Raw genomic sequence first — 21,994 nt, 5'->3', positions numbered from 1 at the left:
CAGTGACAGCAGTGCTTTCGGCAGTGGTGACCTCTTTATAGATAGGGGTTTAATAAAGTTTAATAAATAGAGCGTCATGGATTTGTTCATCTTTAAACTCATGTTAAAGGTTATTAAACAATTTTCTTGAAAGCAGAGTCAGTTTGTCGAGTACACTGAACTATACTATGGACATCAGTCCTGAGGACAGTCCATGAACCCAGTGACTTCCAAGAGAATAAGAGGGCCAGGGAAACCATGTAAAAGTCAGTGTTGCAGTCCACAGGAAGAAAGAAGAAAAGAATACAAAAAGAAGATAAAAGACATAGCAGTTAGGGAGGTGAGAGCAAAATTACAGGGAGGCTGAGATGAACTGTAAAATTTATAAATTAAACTACATTCATTTTCAAACTGGAAAAACCTTGCTGTGTCTAATTTTTAAAGTCACAGAGGATTTTCTGTAGGTAAGGGTACACAGCTATTCATATAAACCATGTTTACTTAGAAGAGGGATACTGGAATCAGTGTTACAATGTATTTAACATAGCGATCAATTATTCAAAAGGTAAATTGTTTAAACATTGATCTTTAAGTGTGTTAGATGAAACAGGTTAATATTGACATTGAAGAGGTTTTCCATATCTTCAAAACACTTCTATGATGTTTGGCAGGTAGACTGATTGGGAGATGTAAAAGAAGCGAAAGGTCTGTAAATATGGTAACTTTATGTTCCTATCCAGATTGTTATAACTACAATGGGAACTTTCAGACAAAAGGATGCTCTGTATGGATACAGACCGCTCTGTATGGGTATAGACCACTCTGTATGAGTAAAGACCAGTCTGTATGGGTAAAGACAGGTCTGAATGGAAAAATATATATCTGTATGGTTATATATTGCTCTGTATGCATAAAGACAGATCTGTATGGGTAAAGACTGCTTTGTATCACTAAAGACCACTCTGTATGGGTATAGTCCGCTCTGTATGGGTATAGTCCGCTCTGTATGGGTAAAGACTGCTCTGTATGGGTATAGTCCGCTCTGTATGGGTAAAGACAGTTTTATATGGATAAAGACAGCTCTGCATGGGTATAGATTGCTCTGTATAGATAAATACAGATCTGTATGGGTAAAGACAGCTCTGTATGGGTATAGTCCGCTCTGTATGGGTAAAGACCGTCCTGTATGTAGACCGATCTGTATGTATGGGTATAGACCGCTCTGTATGGGTAAAGACCACTCTGTATGGGTATAGTCCGCTCTGTATGGGTAAAGACAGTCCTGTATGTAGACCGCTCTGTATTCGTATAGACCGCTCTGTATAGGTAAAGACAGCTCTGTATAGGTATAGACCGCTCTGTATGGGTAAAGACTGCTCTGTATGGGTATAGTCCGCTCTGTATGGGTAAAGACAGTTCTATATGGATAAAGACAGCTCTGTATGGGTAAAGACCGTCCTGTATGTAGACTGATCTGTATGTATGGGTATAGACCGCTCTGTATGGGTAAAGACCGCTCTGTATGGGTAAAGACCGCTCTGAATGGGTAAAGACAGTCCTGTATGTAGACCGCTCTGTATGGGTATAGACCACTCTGTATAGGTAAAGACAGCTCTGTATAGGTATAGACCGCTCTGTATGGGTAAAGACTGCTCTGTATGGGTATAGTCCGCTCTGTATGGGTAAAGACAGTTCTATATGGATAAAGACAGCTCTGTATGGGTATAGATTGCTCTGTATAGATAAATACAGATCTGTATGGGTAAAGACAGCTCTGTATGGGTATAGTCCGCTCTGTATGGGTAAAGACCGTCCTGTATGTAGACCGATCTGTATGTATGGGTATAGACCGCTCTGTATGGGTAAAGACCGCTCTGTATGGGTAAAGACCACTCTGTATGGGTATAGTCCGCTCTGTATGGGTAAAGACAGTCCTGTATGTAGACCGCTCTGTATTCGTATAGTCCGCTCTGTATAGGTAAAGACAGCTCTGTATAGGTATAGACCGCTCTGTATGGGTAAAGACTGCTCTGTATGGGTATAGTCTGCTCTGTATGGGTAAAGACAGTTCTATATGGATAAAGACAGCTCTGTATGGGTAAAGACCGTCCAGTATGTAGACCGATCTGTATGTATGGGTATAGACCACTCTGCATGGGTATAGACCGCTCTGCATGGGTATAGATGGCTCTGTATGGGTATAGACGGCTCTGTATGGGTATAGACCACTCTGTATGAGTAAAGACCGCTTTGTATGGGTATAGACCGTTCTATATGGGTAAAGACCGTTCTATATGGGTAAAGACCACTCTGTATGGGTATAGACCGGTCTGTATGGGTATAGACCGGTCTGTATGGGTATAGACCGGTCTGTATGGGTATAGACCGGTCTGTATGGGTATAGACGGCTCTGTATGGGTATAGACGGCTCTGTATGAGTAAACATCGCTTTGTATGGGTAAAGACCACTCTGTATGGGTAAAGACCACTCTGTATAGGTAAAAATCGCTCTGTATGGGTAAAGACAGCTCTGTATGGGTATAGTCCGCTCTGTAGCTCTGTATTTAGACTGCTCTGTATGTAGACCACTCTGTATGGGTATAGACAGCTCTGTATGGGTATAGACGGCTCTGTATGGGTATAAACGGCTCTCTATGGGTATAGACGGCTCTGTATGGGTATAGACGGCTCTGTATGGGTATAGACCGCTCTGTATGTAGACCGCTCTGTATATAGACTGCTTTGTATGGGTAAAGACCGCTCTGTATGGGTAAAGACAGTTCTATATGGATAAAGACAGCTCTGTATGGGTATAGATTGCTCTGTATAGATAAATACAGATCTGTATGGGTAAAGATCGCTCTGTATGGGTAAAGACAGCTCTGTATGGGTATAGTCCGCTCTGTATGGGTAAAGACCGTCCTGTATGTAGACTGATCTGTATGTATGGGTATAGACCGCTCTGTATGGGTAAAGACCGCTCTGTATGGGTAAAGACCGCTCTGAATGGGTAAAGACAGTCCTGTATGTAGACCGCTCTGTATGGGTATAGACCACTCTGTATAGGTAAAGACAGCTCTGTATAGGTATAGACCGCTCTGTATGGGTAAAGACTGCTCTGTATGGGTATAGTCCGCTCTGTATGGGTAAAGACAGTTCTATATGGATAAAGACAGCTCTGTATGGGTATAGATTGCTCTGTATAGATAAATTCAGATCTGTATGGGTAAAGACCGCTCTGTATGGGTAAAGACAGTTCTGTATGGGTATAGTCCGCTCGCTGTATGGGTAAAGACCGTTCTGTATGTAGACCGATCTGTATGTATGGGTATTGACCGCTCTGCATGGGTATAGACCGCTCTGTATGGGTATAGATGGCTCTGTATGGGTATAGACGGCTCTGTATAGGTATAGACCACTCTGTATGAGTAAAGACCGCTTTGTATGGGTATAGACTGTTCTGTATGGGTATAGACCGTTCTATATGGGTATAGACCGTTCTATATGGGTAAAGACCACCCTGTATGGGTATAGACCGGTCTGTATGGGTAAAGACCACTCTGTATGGGTAAAGACCACTCTGTATAGGTAAAAATCGCTCTGTATGGGTAAAGACAGCTCTGTATGGGTATAGTCCGCTCTGTAGCTCTGTATTTAGACTGCTCTGTATGTAGACCACTCTGTATGGGTATAGACAGCTCTGTATGGGTATAGACGGCTCTGTATGGGTATAAACGGCTCTGTATGGGTATAGATGGCTCTGTATGGGTATAGACGGCTCTGTATGGGTATAGACCGCTCTGTATGTAGACCGCTCTGTATATAGACTGCTTTGTATGGGTAAAGACCGCTCTGTATGGGTAAAGACAGTTCTATATGGATAAAGACAGCTCTGTATGGGTATAGATTGCTCTGTATAGATAAATACAGATCTGTATGGGTAAAGACCGCTCTGTATGGGTAAAGACAGCTCTGTATGGGTATAGTCCGCTCTGTATGGGTAAAGACCGTCCTGTATGTAGACTGATCTGTATGTATGGGTATAGACCGCTCTGTATGGGTAAAGACAGTCCTGTATGTAGACCGCTCTGTATGGGTATAGACCACTCTGTATAGGTAAAGACAGCTCTGTATAGGTATAGACCGCTCTGTATGGGTAAAGACTGCTCTGTATGGGTATAGTCCGCTCTGTATGGGTAAAGACAGTTCTATATGGATAAAGACAGCTCTGTATGGGTATAGATTGCTCTGTATAGATAAATACAGATCTGTATGGGTAAAGACCGCTCTGTATGGGTAAAGACAGTTCTGTATGGGTATAGTCCGCTCGCTGTATGGGTAAAGACCGTCCTGTATGTAGACCGATCTGTATGTATGGGTATAGACCGCTCTGCATGGGTATAGACCGCTCTGTATGGGTATAGATGGCTCTGTATGGGTATAGACGGCTCTGTATAGGTATAGACCACTCTGTATGAGTAAAGACCGCTTTGTATGGGTATAGACTGTTCTGTATGGGTATAGACCGTTCTATATGGGTATAGACCGTTCTATATGGGTAAAGACCACCCTGTATGGGTATAGACCGGTCTGTATGGGTATAGACCGGTCTGTATGGGTATAGACGGCTCTGTATGGGTATAGACGGCTCTGTATGAGTAAACATCGCTTTGTATGGGTAAAGACCACTCTGTATGGGTAAAGACCGCTCTTTATAGGTAAAAATCGCTCTGTATGGGTAAAGACAGGTCTGTATGGGTATAGTCCGCTCTGTAGCTCTGTATTTAGACTGCTCTGTATGTAGACCACTCTGTATGGGTATAGACGGCTCTGTATGGGTATAGATGGCTCTGTATGGGTATAGACGGCTCTGTATGTAGACTGCTCTGTATGGGTATAGACGGCTCTGTATGGGTATAGACCGCTCTGTATGTAGACCGCTCTGTATGTAGACCGCTCTGTATGGGTATAGACCACTTTGTATGGGTATAGACAGCTCTGTATGGGTATAGACGGCTCTGCAGAGCCGGATTTATACCTCATAGGGCCCTAGGCAGGATACTGGTTTTGGGCCCCCTCCCTGAAACAATCCATAGCACTATATTTTTGCAGCCTACCATATACCCCTATAGTTAAGTAGAAGTGAAAGCATGTGCCGCCAAAGGAGGTGGGGACATGGCTTGCATCTTTGGGGGCGTACCTAACATGTGAAAAGAGCAAGGCCACCCTGCTGCAGAAAAAGGCACCCCTAAATAATTACTGAGCAGTCCTGTTTTTTAAGTAGTTGTGTCAAAACAACCTAATAAGTATTTAACTCCGAACAGAAATACTTATTAAGTTGTTTGCAAAAATAATACGCATAAATCCAAGGATGTGCCCTTGTCACTTTTGTCCCTCAATCATCACACTGTGCCAATTTATTGCCACTTTTGCCCCTTCACAATATCAACTCTGTGCCCCTTCATTATATCACCTCTGTGCCCTCTCACTGTGTCACTCTGTGCCCCATTACTGTATCCCCTCTGTGGCCCCTCACTGTGTCACCTCTGTGCCCCTTCACTGTGTCACCTCTGTGCCCCTTCATTATCACCTCATCCTATGTGCCTCCATTTTACTTACCTGTCTTCTAGTCTTCTTGTCTTCCTGTCTTCTTTCTTCTCTAGTGCGCAGCTCCTCGGTTAGTCCTCACTGTGGCCGGAAACAGACTTAAAAAAAAAACAGTCCCGTGATCATGTGACAGGTCCCGGCAGTCTCTCCTCATCTCTGCTCCCCCTGAACGAGGAGGAGAGACTGCCGGGACCTGTCATGCGATCACGTGACTGGTTTTTTTTTTAAGTCTGCTTCCGCCCGCAGTTTATTTTAGTATGTTGGCGGACAGAGAGGGATGGCAGGCGGAGGTAAGCGCTCCTCCGCCTTGCCTACCCCGCTCACCGCCAGTCCTGACTGGGCCCTCTGGAGACCTCTAGGACCTAGGCAGTTGCCTAGGTTGCCTAGCGGTAAATCCGGCCCTGCGGCTCTGTATGGGTATAGACGGCTCTATATGGGTATAGACCACTCTGTGTGGGTAAAGACAGATCTGTATGGGTATAGACCGCTCTGTATGGGTATAGACCCCTCTGTATGATTAAAGAAAGCTCTGTATGGGTATAGACAGATCTGTATGGGTAGAGATTTCTATGCATGAGATAAAATTCAGAAGGGGTAAAAGATAAAGGCCAAAATATGGTAATATAAAGCATAATTCTATGGGTTCCATTTTCCATTGAGAAGGCCTCTGATAGGGCAACATTCACTTTAACTGTTAAATGGCAAGACAACATATATCCATAACCCAGTGTCCAAATCAAAAGCCATAAAAATGCTAGTCATTGGGGTCAAAAAAATTTGGGGCATAACTGCACAGGATATAGCTACAAGTATGTCTTGATCCATTTATCAATAGTGTGTGTGGTGTAGTTTTTGTAACAATGTTGTAGCAAAAAAATCTGCTTCCAGTAACTTTTTTTATTCTGAATGGATGGACAATTGTACTCTATAATTTATCTGGTCTGTATCTGTAAAAGTTATTTTTCACTGGGTTCTTGTGGATAGATGTCCTTTAAATAAGTGTATTAGTATTGGCAGTGCTCCAGATTTGCCAGTGACGCCTTAAGACTGGTGGATCTATTGGCTTAGCTATGACATTTGGACTGGTAAGATTCAAGACAAATGTTCAACTCCAAGGAACCTCTTGCTCCGTCTCCAATTTCACAAGTTCCAATATATGAGTTATTAAGAAATTAAGGGGGATTTCTTGGGTTTAGTTGCATTTTAAGTAAATGTAAATTGTATATTTACATTGTATATTTAATTTAAATATTTAAAAAATGATACTTGTAAAGAGAGAGAGAGAGAGAATATAAATATATATATATAATTAAAATTGCTTTACATTCAAAATTGTTAGCTAGCTGAAAGAGGAGCAGCTATGGAAGCTGATCTCCAGTTACATGCTCCCTATACCTTGCTCCATTCAGATTTCAGCTTCGCTCCAACATGCCAGCTTAACTCCAGCTCAGCAGCAAAGTTAAGAACACTGATCAGCTTCACTACAGCTGAAAGTCTTGGAGCTGGTTCCCAGTTGTATAGAGTCAGAGCACCAGCTATACCTAATGTGTATCCTGGGTGGACAGGTTTATATCTAGAAGATAATTATGCTATAAATGTGATTTGTTTTCTTATTTCATGCATTTTTGAGCTAGGGATCTCATATTGTATCTATGTGGGTCCAAAACAAAACGCAACAATGGCCTTGAAATAACATCATACAATCAGCATTTCAGTTATGTAGCCTTTGCTCTAGTTCCAGAGTACCTGCTATATGCAGGTTGTTATTGTCTTAGTTGTTGAAAGGGAGAAAAGCAGTGTTGTGGTGCAATGGTGCCACCTTGTGGCCATAGGTTAGAGAACAGGTGTAGATCTTGGATCTCATTTGGAATTGGATTTCTCCTACAATCTATCTGCTTCATGCAGGTGGATGCAGTCAACACAAAATCAGAGATCTTCCCAGCCATCTGACAGCAGACAACAGCTGTATGAATAACATCATTATGTCTGAAATAGTTTATTTTCTTCTATATTTTTCAGCACTCTCTGTAGACTGCAAGATGATGTGGTAGGGTGCAGCAGCAATTTATATGCAAAGTAAGTTACATTTACATAGACATTCATTAAGGAATGCATAGCAAACGCAATTTGTGTTTTTATAAAATGAACGGAAAATGTCCATATGCAACAAGAAGAGGATCTTAAAAAAATGTTTCTAGTTGAATATGTGTAAAAGTACTTGTCATATGCAGACAGACACAAAACACTGCAGGATACGCATAATTCATATGTATATATAAAGTCCCATCAGAACAAACATAAAAAAATATTACATACATTAACACCTGTTAATAATATAATCATTAATTAAAAAAAAAATTTTTTTTTCATGAAATACATTAATCAGGATGTTATTGATGTCTGCTGTACATAAAATGCAACTTTACAGTTGCTCTAGACCACAAACACATTTTCGAGTATACATACAGGACCAACATCACTGTCACTCTGCAAGTGATACGGCTGATAATCATGTACCTCACAGATGAAGCTTGAATCGGACGGCCGTACTGTACATTGACTACGTGCATACACCTCCTCCCTCCCCTGAAATCATAGGCTATCGGAAGTGTCATTTCCATTCGTAGATGAATTGGATGCACTTGCGTTCACTGGATAATAGTACGTCACTGAGCACACGCAATTATACACAAAATACTGCATGTATCCGCATTTAAGTTCCTTAATGAAAAAGGGCCTTAATGGCAAACTGAATTTCATATAAAATGTAACATGCTGTATAGGGAATCCTTGTTAGTATAGTCATTTCAAATTCAAGATTCGACCGGGCTGGTCACCAGAGGAATCTACCAACCCCTGAGTCAAAAACAGTAACAATGGAGTGAACTGTATGCCGACCACCCATAAAAAAATAGGAATCTAAGATATGAACTAGAGCACAGCTAATATCAGTAACTTGGAGCTTAGAGAAAAAACATAATTCCTATTTCATTGTCAAGTCAAAAGCTCAGCAGTCACAATTACAAGAAAATGTTTAGAAGACTCTTTAACATACACAAGAGTAGTTTTTATGCTACAGGCAAGAAGCACGCTTACACCCACTTCTGTCATCCACCTGTCATCAATTGGGCCACTTTAGCTAGTTTAAAATACATTATATAAAAATATTTGAAAATAAGAATCTTTAGGACAAAATACACACAGGGAAATCTGTAATAGTTTGACTTCTCTTTTTTTTTTTTCTTTGAACTAGAAATAAAACAATTTGCATATCAGTGTGACAAAAATAAAACTATTGATCCAAAAATCCGAAAAGTTCTGCAAAACTAACCTTAGGAGATTTGCTCATTTCTAACAAAGAAGAATTATTTGAAACAGGAATAAAAATATTTATACTATAGTGACATATATTAAAAATAGCTATCAAAACAGTATAGTAATAAGATGTAGTACCAGAAGTAATATCATGCAGTATTATAGGATATGCATTTAGTTTAGAAGTGTGAAACAGTGTAGCAACTGCTCCTATCTTGATGTAAACTTTGCATTCCATATTGTATTTATAACTTCATTTATATTTTGAAAATGTATGTGTTTGTAATTAGCTATTTTAAAAAAAATGTTTGAAAAAAATCAAATAAAATGTATGTTTAAAAAAATCATGTTGTTGTTGTACTGTACAAATAGGTTTCCTGGTTTTGCCAGGGTGGACATTTTTGTCACTGGAAATCTTTAACTGTTAATGGTTGAGTTCCATTCTGATGAGATTTTGTGTACCTGTTTGGACAGGATTTGGAGAGATATGTTTGTCAGGATGGTGACACAGTGGTTAGTATGGGCAGCACGGTGGCTAAGTGGTTAGCACATCTGCCTTACAGCACTGGGGTCATGAGTTCAATTCCCGACCATGGCCTTATCTGTGTTTGCGTGGGTTTCCTCCTGGTGCTTCGGTTTCCTCCCACACTCCAAAAACATACTGGTAGGTTAATTGGCTGCTGACAAATTGACCCTAGTCTGTGTGGGTGGGTGTGTGTGTGTGTTAGGGAATTTAGACTGTAAGCCCCAATGGGGCAGGGACTGATGTGAGTGAGTTCTCTCTCAATGTGTAAGATTGTGTGGTAAATAATTCAGCCTGTAAGCTCCACTGGGGTATGTACTGTTGCAAATGAATAAACATTGTATGTACAACACTACATAATATGTTGTCGCTATATAAATAAAGGTTAATAATAAAAAAAAAGCTATTATCACTGATTTTGGCAACCAAAAAGACGCATGAGGTGGCTTTAATTCATGCCATAGGGGTGCACAGACTTCTGGAAGTCTTATGCCCAACGTCTTCTCATAACAAATCTAGTACAGTAGCTGTGGATCACAGGTATCCTCTAAGTTGGACAATTAATACAGGAGGATACAATAGCATACTATTATATTAAGAAGTATAAGGGGGCAGCATGGTGGCTCAGTGATTAGCACTTCTCCCTCACAGCATTGGGGTTCTATTCCCTACCAGGACCTTGTCTGTGTGGAGTTTATATGTCCTCCCCGTGTTTGTGTGGGTTTCCTCCGGGTGCTCCAGTTTCCTCCCACACTCCAAAAACATTAGTAGGTTAATTAGCTGCTAACAAAATGAACCCTAGCCCATTTGTGTGTTAGGGAATTTAGACTGTAAGCTCCAATAGGACAGGGACTGATGTGAATGACAAATATTCTATATTCAGCGCTGCAGAATTGGTGGCGCTATGTAAATAAATGATGAGACAAAATCAGCTCAAAATATAGTAATATATGACTATACTATTAACAGCAATATACTATTAACATCAATTTGCAAATGAATCAAATTAGAGGCTATTCAAAAATAGATGCGGAGGTAACTGTAAGTGTAGTTCTGATTTAGGCTGAGTACACTCTATGAAAAATTTCTCCCGATGAGATATCCTTAACAATTTTACCAATGATTTAAAAAAAAAGTCCCGATCAGCATGCCGATTCATGTGTACACACTAAACGCATTTCACACGATTTACAGTCAGATCTGTGCTCTTCATCTGTCATAACCATCTGCTGAATAGATCGTGACTCTGCACACTCCATAGAGATCTATGGACACTGATGACTAGTGCATACACACTGCAGGATTGGAACAACATCGTTCCATGGTTGAACGTCATTTTTAGTCAGGTTTAAAAATTAAATGAAACGATACAATGTGCTTGAGAATGATAATTGTTCATTGCCCCAGTGTACACACTAATGCGATATCGGGCCAACGGTCATTTATCATTTGATTGGCCCGATAATTGGCTTAAAAACACTGTAGTGTGTACCCAACCTAAGATTGATGACATTTGCTGTCATAAAATCTTTTTTTGGAATTCAACTAACTGATCTAAGATTCAAATGTTCATTTCTTATGATGTAAATAATGATATAAAAAGTGATTAAACTCACAGAAAGGCAGCAGTTCCTTCACACACGCATATTGTTGATTGCTGTACAGCGGGGAACTGTATGCACGCCGAAAACCAGGGGGCTGGAAGAGAAGAAAGTAATGTGCATTGCTTACAAAAGAGCATGTTTATACCTGTTCACTCTGCACTACATGTTTTCTTACAAATATTACATTTTTAGCTAATAGAGCTATGGAAATTATGACTTCATTGTTGTGATCCTTTAATATATCCAATACTATTAACCGTTCTGATGCAATCAAACCCTGGAGATACTGACAAGATATGAATACTGAATGCTACTGAAGAGGCAGCAAGATGACAAGATGGCCAGATTAAGCCAAACTCATATCTCTGGAATGTACAGTGCATTAAATCATTGTGCTAAGAACAAATCATGTGACTGCTTCCATAACAAGAGCTCATCATGAGGGATTTGGATGTGAGTAGAGAGGAACATGTACTGAGGATTGGGAGCTCCTCATGATATTTAGCCATCACTTACAGTATTGTGCAACTTTATATTTTGTGCTTTAAAATATGCAACTGTGGAACCATATACTAACCTATCTGTTGCTATATGCGGTTCTGTGGAAAAAAACAGGAGTTATAAGTAAGACCCCCACACAGAGAGCTCCGGTTACTTCACTGGTTGTTGCAACGTTGAGTGTGAGGGAGAGAGTGAGGTGTACTTGTACTTTTGTTTAGTGCTTTTTATATTGATGGAGTAGCCTACAAATGTAGTGAATATGACCATCATTCTCAGATTTGTGAATAAGCCAGGGCCTAATGACATAGATTTGTAGAACAGTGTCACTAATTTTTTTATATATGCCTACCAGCGGAACTATTGATCTGTGGGCCCTGGTGCCAGGAGGTGGGGAGGAGGGAACCAGGGCTCCCGACCCTCTGCATCTACCATGCAGCGGGCCCCATTATCTTCATGGGCACCTGCCGCACCAATGGTAGTTCCGCCACTGACCAGCATAATAAATCAATAAGAATATCTAATTACTGGCAGAATACATTTTTATTCCATACAAATTAGAAATAGAGAAGGTTTGGACCATGGCGGTCTGCAGCAATTGGGTGAAACAAAAAGTTGCATAGGAAGCAAAAAAAAAGTAAAGTCTGGGCCTTCGACGCATGAGTCCAAAGAATCCCCTATTAAAAAGAAAGGTGGAGGACCAGGACTGTTGGCAGGTATGCATAAGGTGAGTGTCAAGCAATTCCTTGCTTATAAAAAGCTCCAAATAAATCCAGTGTATCGGGGCAGTGAAGGTCTTCCTTCCAGCCCTATTATCTCTTTTCCTAGGACTACGGATGAACAAATTGAACAACAAATGTCAAGCTTATAATATGATATTCAGTGTCACGTGACCAGTGAGTCAGTTTGCGTTAGTTATGCTAAGAAAATGGCAAAACTCTTGTAATGTTATTTTTGACTTCAAATTCTACAAAATGTAAAAAACAGTAAAAAGCGAAATATATATATGTTATGTAACTTTTATATAAACGTCTTATTAAACAACTTTTTTGTTTAAACCAGTGGAGGATGAATTGTGATTAAATTCACAGAAAATAGAATTATTTCCACAACATCACAAATTGTCCCACTAACTGAACTGCAACAGCTTCACTTGTCTTTAGTTAGGACCAGAGCATTAGTCTGCAGTCACAGGGTGGATTCTCTTCTCACTCCAACTGTACAACATGACAGTTCAGTAATACTTAGATTTGTGCTATTCTCTTGGTAAATACTGATTTTATAGGTTTTGCAAGAAGAAGTATAGTGAGGGCCTAATGATCATCTTAGAGAGGTTGGTACCACAGTGTATTTAGTGGGCAAGCTTGTAGCTAAGTGCAATTAAGGTACCAGTGAGTATAGTGCTAGTGAAGGCTAGTGGACTACCTGCTGTTTGTTGCCGACTGACAGTTTAATAAAAGGCCGCAGAAAGGACCTTGTCACTTAGTAAATGTACACTGATATGCTTGTGTTCCTCCTCAGCAAAGGAATCAAATGAAGAAGGCCTATTTGGAGTAAAGGATACTAATGGTATATCTGAATAAAGTTAAAGCTACAAGAGCAGAGATTATGTCATGGATTACAAGAAGGGAAACACTACAAATGAGAAAGACTATTTGATAAAGAATGCAATCCATCACAGACTTTAAAACTGGTAATTTCTTTAGAGATGATTGAAAGATTCAGATAGTCATAAGACCTGCAAATTCCATTGAGAACACAGCCGTGTTTACCAGACATGCACATAGCTATGGCATACTTACCAACTTTTTTAAGTTGGTGTCCGGGAGACTATCTGTAGCAGGTGGGCGTGCGGGGGGCAGGACGCCGAAATCGCGGCATTTTGGCCCCGCCCCCGTGACGTAATGACGCAAATCGCGTCATTTGACAGCGGGGGGATCTAATTCTGCCCACTTCACTAGGAAGTGGGGGTGGGGCACTTCCTAGTGAAGTGGGCAGAATTAGGGAGATTGCCACACTCGCCCGGGAGTCCGGGAGACTCTGGCAAAATGCGGGAGTCTCCCGGACATTCCGGGAGAGTTGGGAAGTATGAGCTATGAGTCTGCACATGACTTTGCTTAGCCAAATAGAGGCCATAACATAACTTATAAATCTCATGGGTGGACCTGGGTGTGTGGGATAAATGTTCCTTGATGCTTTTGTGCAATATAGAGAGATGGCAGATCATAGCTGATACATAGCTGAGGATTTTTTTAGGCCATGCCGTACATTTGTTACTGATAACTTATATTACTCTGGCATTTGGATCTGATAATATTTTATTCCATATTAACAAGGTGAATTTCTGATATGAAAGGTGTCAGGTCACTCTATGGATAAGACCTGGATTTTAATGACAATCATCCCTACTCTTATCTTTCATTGCTCATGACACTCAGTCACATGCAGAAGGTAACTGCTGGGGTCCTCTGCTGCTCCACTTTTCTACTTTTCTTGGACTTGTGTGTGATCTCCATTCTTTGAACTTTTCATAGTCCTTGAACTTAATGCGTTTGCACCAGCACAAGCTGGTTTTTCTGTATAGCTGGAAAGTGAAGTTCTATGTCTTAAAGCAAACAAATAAAATAATGCAGTTTTTTTACCGTAGTGTTCATGTGAATCAATCATTGCATGTAAACATGATTATAATGATGTACAAACATATCCCCAGACAAAAATAAGGTATAGAAATAGAAAATGTAATAAAGAATATTTTATTTCTCAATTATGTTGTATTAGGTTGTAAACTACAAAGGTTACAGTAAAACCAAAACCAATAAAATATCAAAGGGAAAGATTTCTCTTCTCTTTTTTGGGTTTTCTACTCCAAAGATTAGTGTTATTTACTCATATTTTAAAGAGTGGACAGATGCCGCACAAAACCAAAACCTTTGTAACTTACTATTTTCCCGAAACATTTCTGGAACTCCACGTAGGACTGACAATGATGGTGAATGTTAGTTTTGCAGTCCCTGCATCGCAATCCAAACTTGTTGTTTACTACAAGCAAACAGGAAATAAATATGTTAGATATTAGAAATTACACTGTTAGTTAATACTATTGTAGTCTTCTACAAAGGTGTCACCAAGGTATTAGTGTGTTCTTACTACTCAAAGTGTGGGCCCAGCCTGCCCTATTTGTTATGTTTTCTTACTACATAAATCTCATCTATCACTTCTACAATGATAACTTATCTTTAGGACTGAACTGTTCGTTTCTCTTTCATTCCATATTGGGCCTATTTGGGTATTTTATATAGATTATGTTATATACAACCCAATTTCCTGTCAAAAGTATCTGCTTTTCCTATATTATTTTATAACACATGATAGACAATATTTTTATAATCCTTGAGTTTTTTTTATGTCAGAGCTAACCAGATCTAATTTCCTAAACTCACTGGATGCAGACTGCAAATCGCTTTGGTTGTCCAGCAGTGAACCTAGATGGACCTTCTGCTGCACTTAGAGATTCAGGCCAACTTTCCAGGTTTTGAAGACACTTCACCAAAATCGAAGTGTGCCTAGGTTTACAGGAAGCCAGAAAGATGTACTGTACAAAGTACAAAGTCCTACCTTCTGCCACTTTAAAACTCACATTTTTATTAAATTTATTTAAATAATATACTGTGCATTTTAGCCTCATTTATGACTTAAATAAATCATGAAAGTTAGGGAGACGTCTTGCATTTATCACCATTTTATATTTGAAGCTTTTTTCCCATTGGGCAAAGTGGGCCTTGAAATATGCTTCTCCGCCACTTGCTACTAAAAGGTGCAAACTGCAAAGCAGATCGGTGATGAACCGGTGCCTGAACCTGACTCTAGTGCACACGGCATTGAAGGGATGTATTTAAGGGAGTAAAAGGAGTCTGGGAACAGCCAGCTCATATGGCTCCAGATTCACATGACCATGAAACCGTGACTCATGACCATCCACCTTTCTCATCGCTGCTTCACATCAACATTATCCCAATTCTTGAACTTAAAAAGTTGGGAGGAATGTTTTCCCTCCACAGCTACTGAGATCCTTGTTATGTCTAGGTCAGTTTTCTCTTCACTGACATTTGTTCGGTCTGTTGAGCTGTACTTTTTCAGAAGCAGAAGATCAGCACACTTTACAAAGTAGGGGATGAAACTATAAGGCACACATCCAGGTTTGGCAGATCTTGGGCAGGGCTTAATTTGTCCTGATATTGTAAGGTATGGTGTAAGATAAATACAAAACATCTTTCTTCACTTTTTCCAAACTTGCTTATAAACAGTTAGCACATAAACTGTCATTTTGACACACTTCCTTATCCTTATGTCTATGTCTCCCTGTATTCCCAGTTTTTCCAGGACAGTCCTTTATTTTTCCCACTTGAAATCACAATGTGTATTTTAATTTACTTTAGACACCTGATCGGTGTCAGACTGGAACATAAAGGGCCCACTGGAGAAATGGTAGAGGCCCACATATTAGCATGTGTGGCTTAGGGGTGTGGTCAGCCTGTGGGGGGGGTGACAAGCCCACACGGTGCCAGACTTAGGAAGTGCACTTGGGGAGTGGTATTACACATACATTACAGACCGCTCTAGGTAAAATGCTTAAAAGATATGTTTTTATATTTACTGCTTATATATTGGATATAGAATTGCTGAGGACTATGGATACTTGTTTCCCCTAGCATAGTTTTATATCCAGCATATATAATTCAGTAAAAGAATAAAATCCAATTAAAATTTCCTTGCCTTGATAGACTTTGACTCACATGCCCAGAATGCCATAACAGTCACTGACATATCATGCTGGGACATGTAGCTCCACTGCAGCTGGTTTATATATACTGGATAGTGAATTATAGAAATAGATAATTGTGGACTCATAGTGACAATATGACTCCTGTTTCCACCTTGCATCCACACTCCACAGTATTCAATATACAAGAGGATGCCGGAGCAGGGGCGTTTATAAAATTAGTGGGACTGTTACACACACAACTATAAGTGACTAGGGAAGAATGGTGGGCAATATATGTGACAAGGGAAAAATGGAGGGGGCATATGTAACGAGTGCCCTCCCCACTCTCCCTTTCATATGCTCCCCCATCATTCTTTCCTTGTCACATGTGCCTGATAACCTCCATCTCCTCACAGCTGCACTGGTCTTCACAGCAGCTCCCACCTCTGCAGCTCCATGTGGGAATAAACTCCCAATGATTACGACACCTGCGATCTGCACAGACTGCCCACATAATGGAGTAACTACGTGAGCTGCTGCTGTGTAGTGAAGTACAGCACTATGACCCCTTCTTGAACAGACACCCAGTAGGGTAATAGCTGCTGGTAGGGACAGATTGGAAAAACAGCAGATATCAAGACATAGCTCCCGACTGTCCCACCGGTAAGGACAAAGACTTGGCTGTGCGGGACCATTCCAAAATCAGAACTGTCCCTCCAAAATCAAGACAACTGGCAGGATGTGCTGCTCTCCTGTCTGTTCTTCAACTTAAACCACCTGTTGCTGCTGCTGGTGGTGTCTTTAGCTCTGCTGATGTTTGACTGAAACCTTAACACTGTGCAAAACATGATATAAAACGCTACTCACATTCTGGGATGGGGGGATCTGGCCCACTTGAAATGGGGGTGAAGATAAAAGTGAGACACAGTAGACAAAAGAAGGAGGAGGAACAGAGAGGGAGAAAAGGGGACAAGTAGAATGGAAGGAAAAATCTGGAGGGGGGCCGGCTGTATCATCACATAGGAGTAGAGAATCCACCCTCTGCCCTGACTACCTGTACACCCTACCTGTGAAGTTAGGCATCCCATCCTAGGCTGACAGCCAGGGATCTGAGTCAGTCAGACACTGACTGCCACTGTAAGCAGCATATTTAACAGGGTGTGGACCTAAATGTCAGGACAAGACCCCAATAATACAACTTTCAATGGATGCCAATGACTAATGGGCAACATGATGGCATTGCCCCTATACTGGAGGGCACACTCACACTGCACCCTCCCACACTCAGGTGCTCATTCCACTCCCAAAATAGCATAATGAGCGTACCTCTGAAGAGATTTTGACCTTAGAGAGTGAGGAGTGAGGCCACAGAGGATTTTCCTATTATCTTGCTGGGCAAGTCCAAGTATGCATCTGATGCACCAAAATTAATAGGTTAAGCTGCAATAAGTAGATTTGACTGTATTACCTTACTTGGGATCTAACTCAGTAAAAATTGGTAACATAACTGACATAACTCAAGGTCAATGCTAATAAGGCACTGGTTCTTACTAAATAAAAACACTCATAAATATTAGTACAGCCAACAAAATGGCTGCCATTGCTGTGTGTAGGTTAAAGGTGCTTTTTAATTGTAATTTTAAAAATGGACAAAGACAGCACCCTAAGATTATTACATGATTTATACTTTAATGCAAAGTATCCTCCTTTCACAATTTAAAACATCAAGGATAATAATGGGGCAAAGTCTACCAGTACTGGTAGATAAGTATTTCTTTACAGAAACTGATCTACTGTAGTTAAATTTGTCGGAAGTAATGGAGGAATAACTGCAACTTAAGCTTGTAATAGCTTTCAGAAATGATGTTCATAATGCAAAACCAACAGATCTTCAATAGATCTTGTGTCTAATATTATCCTATTGTGTATTAACCCCACCTTATTTGTTTTTGGCTGTTGGTCCTGCTTCATTGTCTTGCTGTTATGCTTCCCTAGTCCTGGTTTTGTCATTTTCTATTGCCCTGCAGTAGTTCAGAGCTTCTCTTGCAGTCACTTCCTGGGGCATCCAAATGCTCAAAGGAGCACAGTAAGGGGAAAGGTGTCTGCTAGAGTTCTTAGTGTTTAATGAACCCAAGAACTTGGTCCTCCAGGAATGCTCAGTTGGCAGATATTTCTCCCTTTCATGTCAGTCTTCTCTATAGTCTTCACTACAGTATGTCCCTACCTCTCACTCACACTGAGCCTATTCCTACATATCAGCTTTTTCCATTTTAAGCTAGTTTGCATTTCTTAACCACTTAATCAGCAAATCCCTGCTGATTACGATAATTTCTAACCATGACATACCATACACATTCCCTGTTATGCAGGATGTTTTCAGCTGGACTTAAAGTTTAATTGAAAACCAAAACTGATGAATGGGCAGTAATGGACTTGCCTAAGGCCACACAAAAGAGCTAGAAAGTAGTATATATTGTGATGATTGCAATCTGTTTATACCTTGGGATCTGTCCCAACAGAATTGAAAAGGTGTGTGACCACACCAAATAGCAGCTCAGTAGGGAACTTTGAAGACAGTCAAGTGAGGCTGTGGTGTGTCCTGCAAGATGGTTGAGACAAAGGACCAGTTGGAGACAGAGAAGAGGTCTGTCACAAGAGAATTGAATTTTGACAGAAAGGAGTACAGAAGTGTTCTGCACTACAGAAAGACAGAGAAAGAAGTTGCAAGCCCAGAGAGAGGACCATGTGGAGAAAAACAAGAGGTCTATCCCAGGAGAGCTGTATTCCATCAGAAGAGCTCGGGACAGCTGTGACAGGATGAACCGCCTATGCCAAACTGTCTGTTGTCACTGGGGACCGGCTGGGCTTACTTTTCCACCATCTCCTTTCTTTATCCCAAATACGCCTGTTGCAATAGGAGGAGCTGCTGCCACCACAAGGCTCTTACACCGGCACCTAGAACCGCTTCCTTCTGAGTAACTCTCGCTGCTATGGTATCCCTTGCTGGTACACCTGGGCTGGTATACCTGACCTCTTCCTATAGATCAGGATTGTTGTGGATGGTTCCTCCCTGGCCTATCACACTGGCCAGAGCTGCAGGTAGCGGGCAAAACATTGGCATTGGAATGCTGGGTTCACCTCTGATCAAGCGGAGAACGGATTAGATTTGGGTCTAATCTGTAGGTCACAGGAATTTACAGCAGGGTAAGTATTTGTCAAAGCAGGTTCTTGAACAAAAGGCAGTTTATTAGCTCATGTTGTCCTAACAAAGACAGTTCACACGCCAGTCTGTCTTACTAGCAATCTTTCCAGAAGTATAGTACAGTACAGAATATATATAGTACAGTACAGTATATATATATATATATATATATATATATATGTATATATATATTTATATATATATATCCTTCAGGTGTGTTGGACACTCACACATCAAAAGGTCTAATTAACATGAGATTAAAATGGGGTCCTTTCTTCAGACAGTTGCAGAATACACATTTCCTCCACTCTATTGCTAACTTGGGAATTCCCAAAGACAAGTTACAAAACCCCAAACAAGTAATTTTCCTACATAACACATCCCAATGTAACACAATAAGTGCATTTGCAATTATACATTGGTGCTTGCACCTTCAATTGACACACATTTCTACAATAAATTATTTCAATATGGTCCAGCCACAAATAAGTTATTTATAAGCGATCCAGTCAAAACAGCTCTTTGTTAGCGAGTGCAAGAGACCCCAGTAACTGGCTGAGGAGAAAACCTCAACAATACAAGGACTATGCAATTGTGTGTTCAGAGACACTAGAGTGAAAGTGAAAAATGGCCTAACTGCTCACTGAATAGAGAGGACACAGAAGTGAGGTAGTTCTCAGAATGGGGGGTAGCTGTTTTGTTTTACTGAAACCAGTGTTGTTGTGCAATACAATTGCTGCTAATTAAAGTTAATTTGTGTTCGCAATTCCAAACCACTTGGTGGAAACCCATGTTTTGCACCCAAATACTAGTAACTGACCAAAAGGCTGCTACTTTTGAGACTAATCACGTCTTAATATGCTCCGACATTTTACACGCACAATGTACAAATGTGTACTAGATTCCTTTAACTACAGTACTAAATTGTTGCAAACAATATATATTTTTTAGGATATTTTAACATAGTTACAAGTCAGTTAATAGCGAAAGTGGACCAAAAACACTGTGATGCAGTCGTACGACCCAAGTGTCTAGCGGACCAGATCTGTGATTAGTTTGGCCATAATTGTAAAGGCCAAAGGTCATATATTCAGTTGCGCTAAGTGACAGAGTGGATTGTAAGAGGTTCAGTGTGTCCTTTCTAAGGACAATCACATTCGTATTCAAATCAGCTTATAAGATTAACCACTAAGAACAATCAAAATTCCATCCAGACAAAACACCTTTGATTGTTTGGTGAGTCCATTTTGGCACTACACATGCAACAATTTGAAGCCAGTTTGGTCTAAAATTAATGCGGTTAGCTCAACTCACTAAATATTTAATGGTACAATTGCACTGAACAGGATGAATACCCAAAATATGACTTATAACTAATAAAAATTAGAATGGAGAAGTATTGAAAATGTTTGTGCTAATATCACAGGTTATGCAGCATACTTCTATTTCTACTGGTGATTGTGACTAGCCATATATGGGACATTCTCCCAAAAATCAAAAGAGCATCAAGAATAACCTACAAACAATCATTCTGGCACACACATCACAGAACTTGGGCTTCTTCAAGTAATGATCCTTGAATTTATGTGGTTTGTCATTAACAGGACGAGGGGGCTCCGGTGGAGGTTCATCATTCTTATCATCTTCTTCATCCTCCTCTTCCGACTCATAGATGTAGTATATAATTGGGCCTGAGTGAGGCAACTCCCCATTTGGCTGAGTCTCTGGGCTTGGGGCATCAGGTTCACTTTCTGCCGCCTTCTTCTTCTTGAACATTTCCTTTAACTTCAGAAACTGGAAGAGATATTTAAAGATAACATTTAAAACCAATATCATGTGGGGTATAATAAAGCAGTGGAATTTATTTGGTCTGCCAGCGTTTCCCAATAAAATATGTAATATGTTTAATGCTATAGCTAGAAAACCTCACACATTTCTTGAACATTTTACCATGGACAGTTGTGCGTCTTATCAATACACGATATGGAGGAGGAGATGTCATACACATTTTATGCATAGTCAAGTTTTCTCTTCAGGGCACTGAGAGACAGTGCAAGTCTGAAGGAGGGGTAAGGCTACATTGTGTCACTACTAGAAATTTGGAGGGGGGAAGGTCTACATTATTAAAACATCAGATAATTGAGGAGGTATATAATGTAATGCCTCCAGAAACAACAATGATATGGTAGAGGAGAGGGCTCTGCATAGGTGCCAGAGAACTGGTGTCTGCATTGTAAAGCCACAGAGATATGGCCTCCAGAACAAAGTTGACACTGTACAGAGGTCACTAGTATGCATTGTTGCTGTTGTAGCATTTTAGTTTGTGTAGCTATTTATTATTGTTCATATAATGCCACTATATTATGTATATATTGCAGCACTATTGCAGCACTGTACAAAGAATGTGTAATCAATCACTTCCCCATTTGAACTTACAGTCTACATCTAAAACTGGAGCACCTGGAGGTAACCCAGTCAAACATAGGAAGAACATAACAACTTCA

General features: G+C 40.4%; 1 protein-coding gene across 2 annotated transcripts in view; it reads right to left on the bottom strand.

The window, feature by feature from the left end:
• Positions 1 to 21,994, bottom strand: part of STAC3 (SH3 and cysteine rich domain 3) — a 67,426-nt gene that overhangs the window by 15,957 nt on the left and 29,475 nt on the right. For both annotated transcript variants that reach the window (XM_075199404.1, XM_075199403.1), the window contains exons 2-4: positions 21,011 to 21,284; positions 14,468 to 14,565; positions 11,041 to 11,122 (exon numbers count right to left, since the gene is read on the bottom strand). In XM_075199404.1, coding sequence (XP_075055505.1) covers positions 11,041 to 11,122; positions 14,468 to 14,565; positions 21,011 to 21,266 — 436 coding nt within the window. In that variant the 5' untranslated portion in view covers positions 21,267 to 21,284. The remainder of the gene's footprint in view (positions 1 to 11,040; positions 11,123 to 14,467; positions 14,566 to 21,010; positions 21,285 to 21,994) is intronic.

The sequence above is a fragment of the Mixophyes fleayi genome, chromosome 2, assembly GCF_038048845.1.
Source record: "Mixophyes fleayi isolate aMixFle1 chromosome 2, aMixFle1.hap1, whole genome shotgun sequence".
NCBI classification, from domain to species: domain Eukaryota; kingdom Metazoa; phylum Chordata; class Amphibia; order Anura; family Limnodynastidae; genus Mixophyes; species Mixophyes fleayi.
Note: the sequence above shows the minus strand (reverse complement) of the source record. Positions and strands in the feature narration are given on the sequence as shown.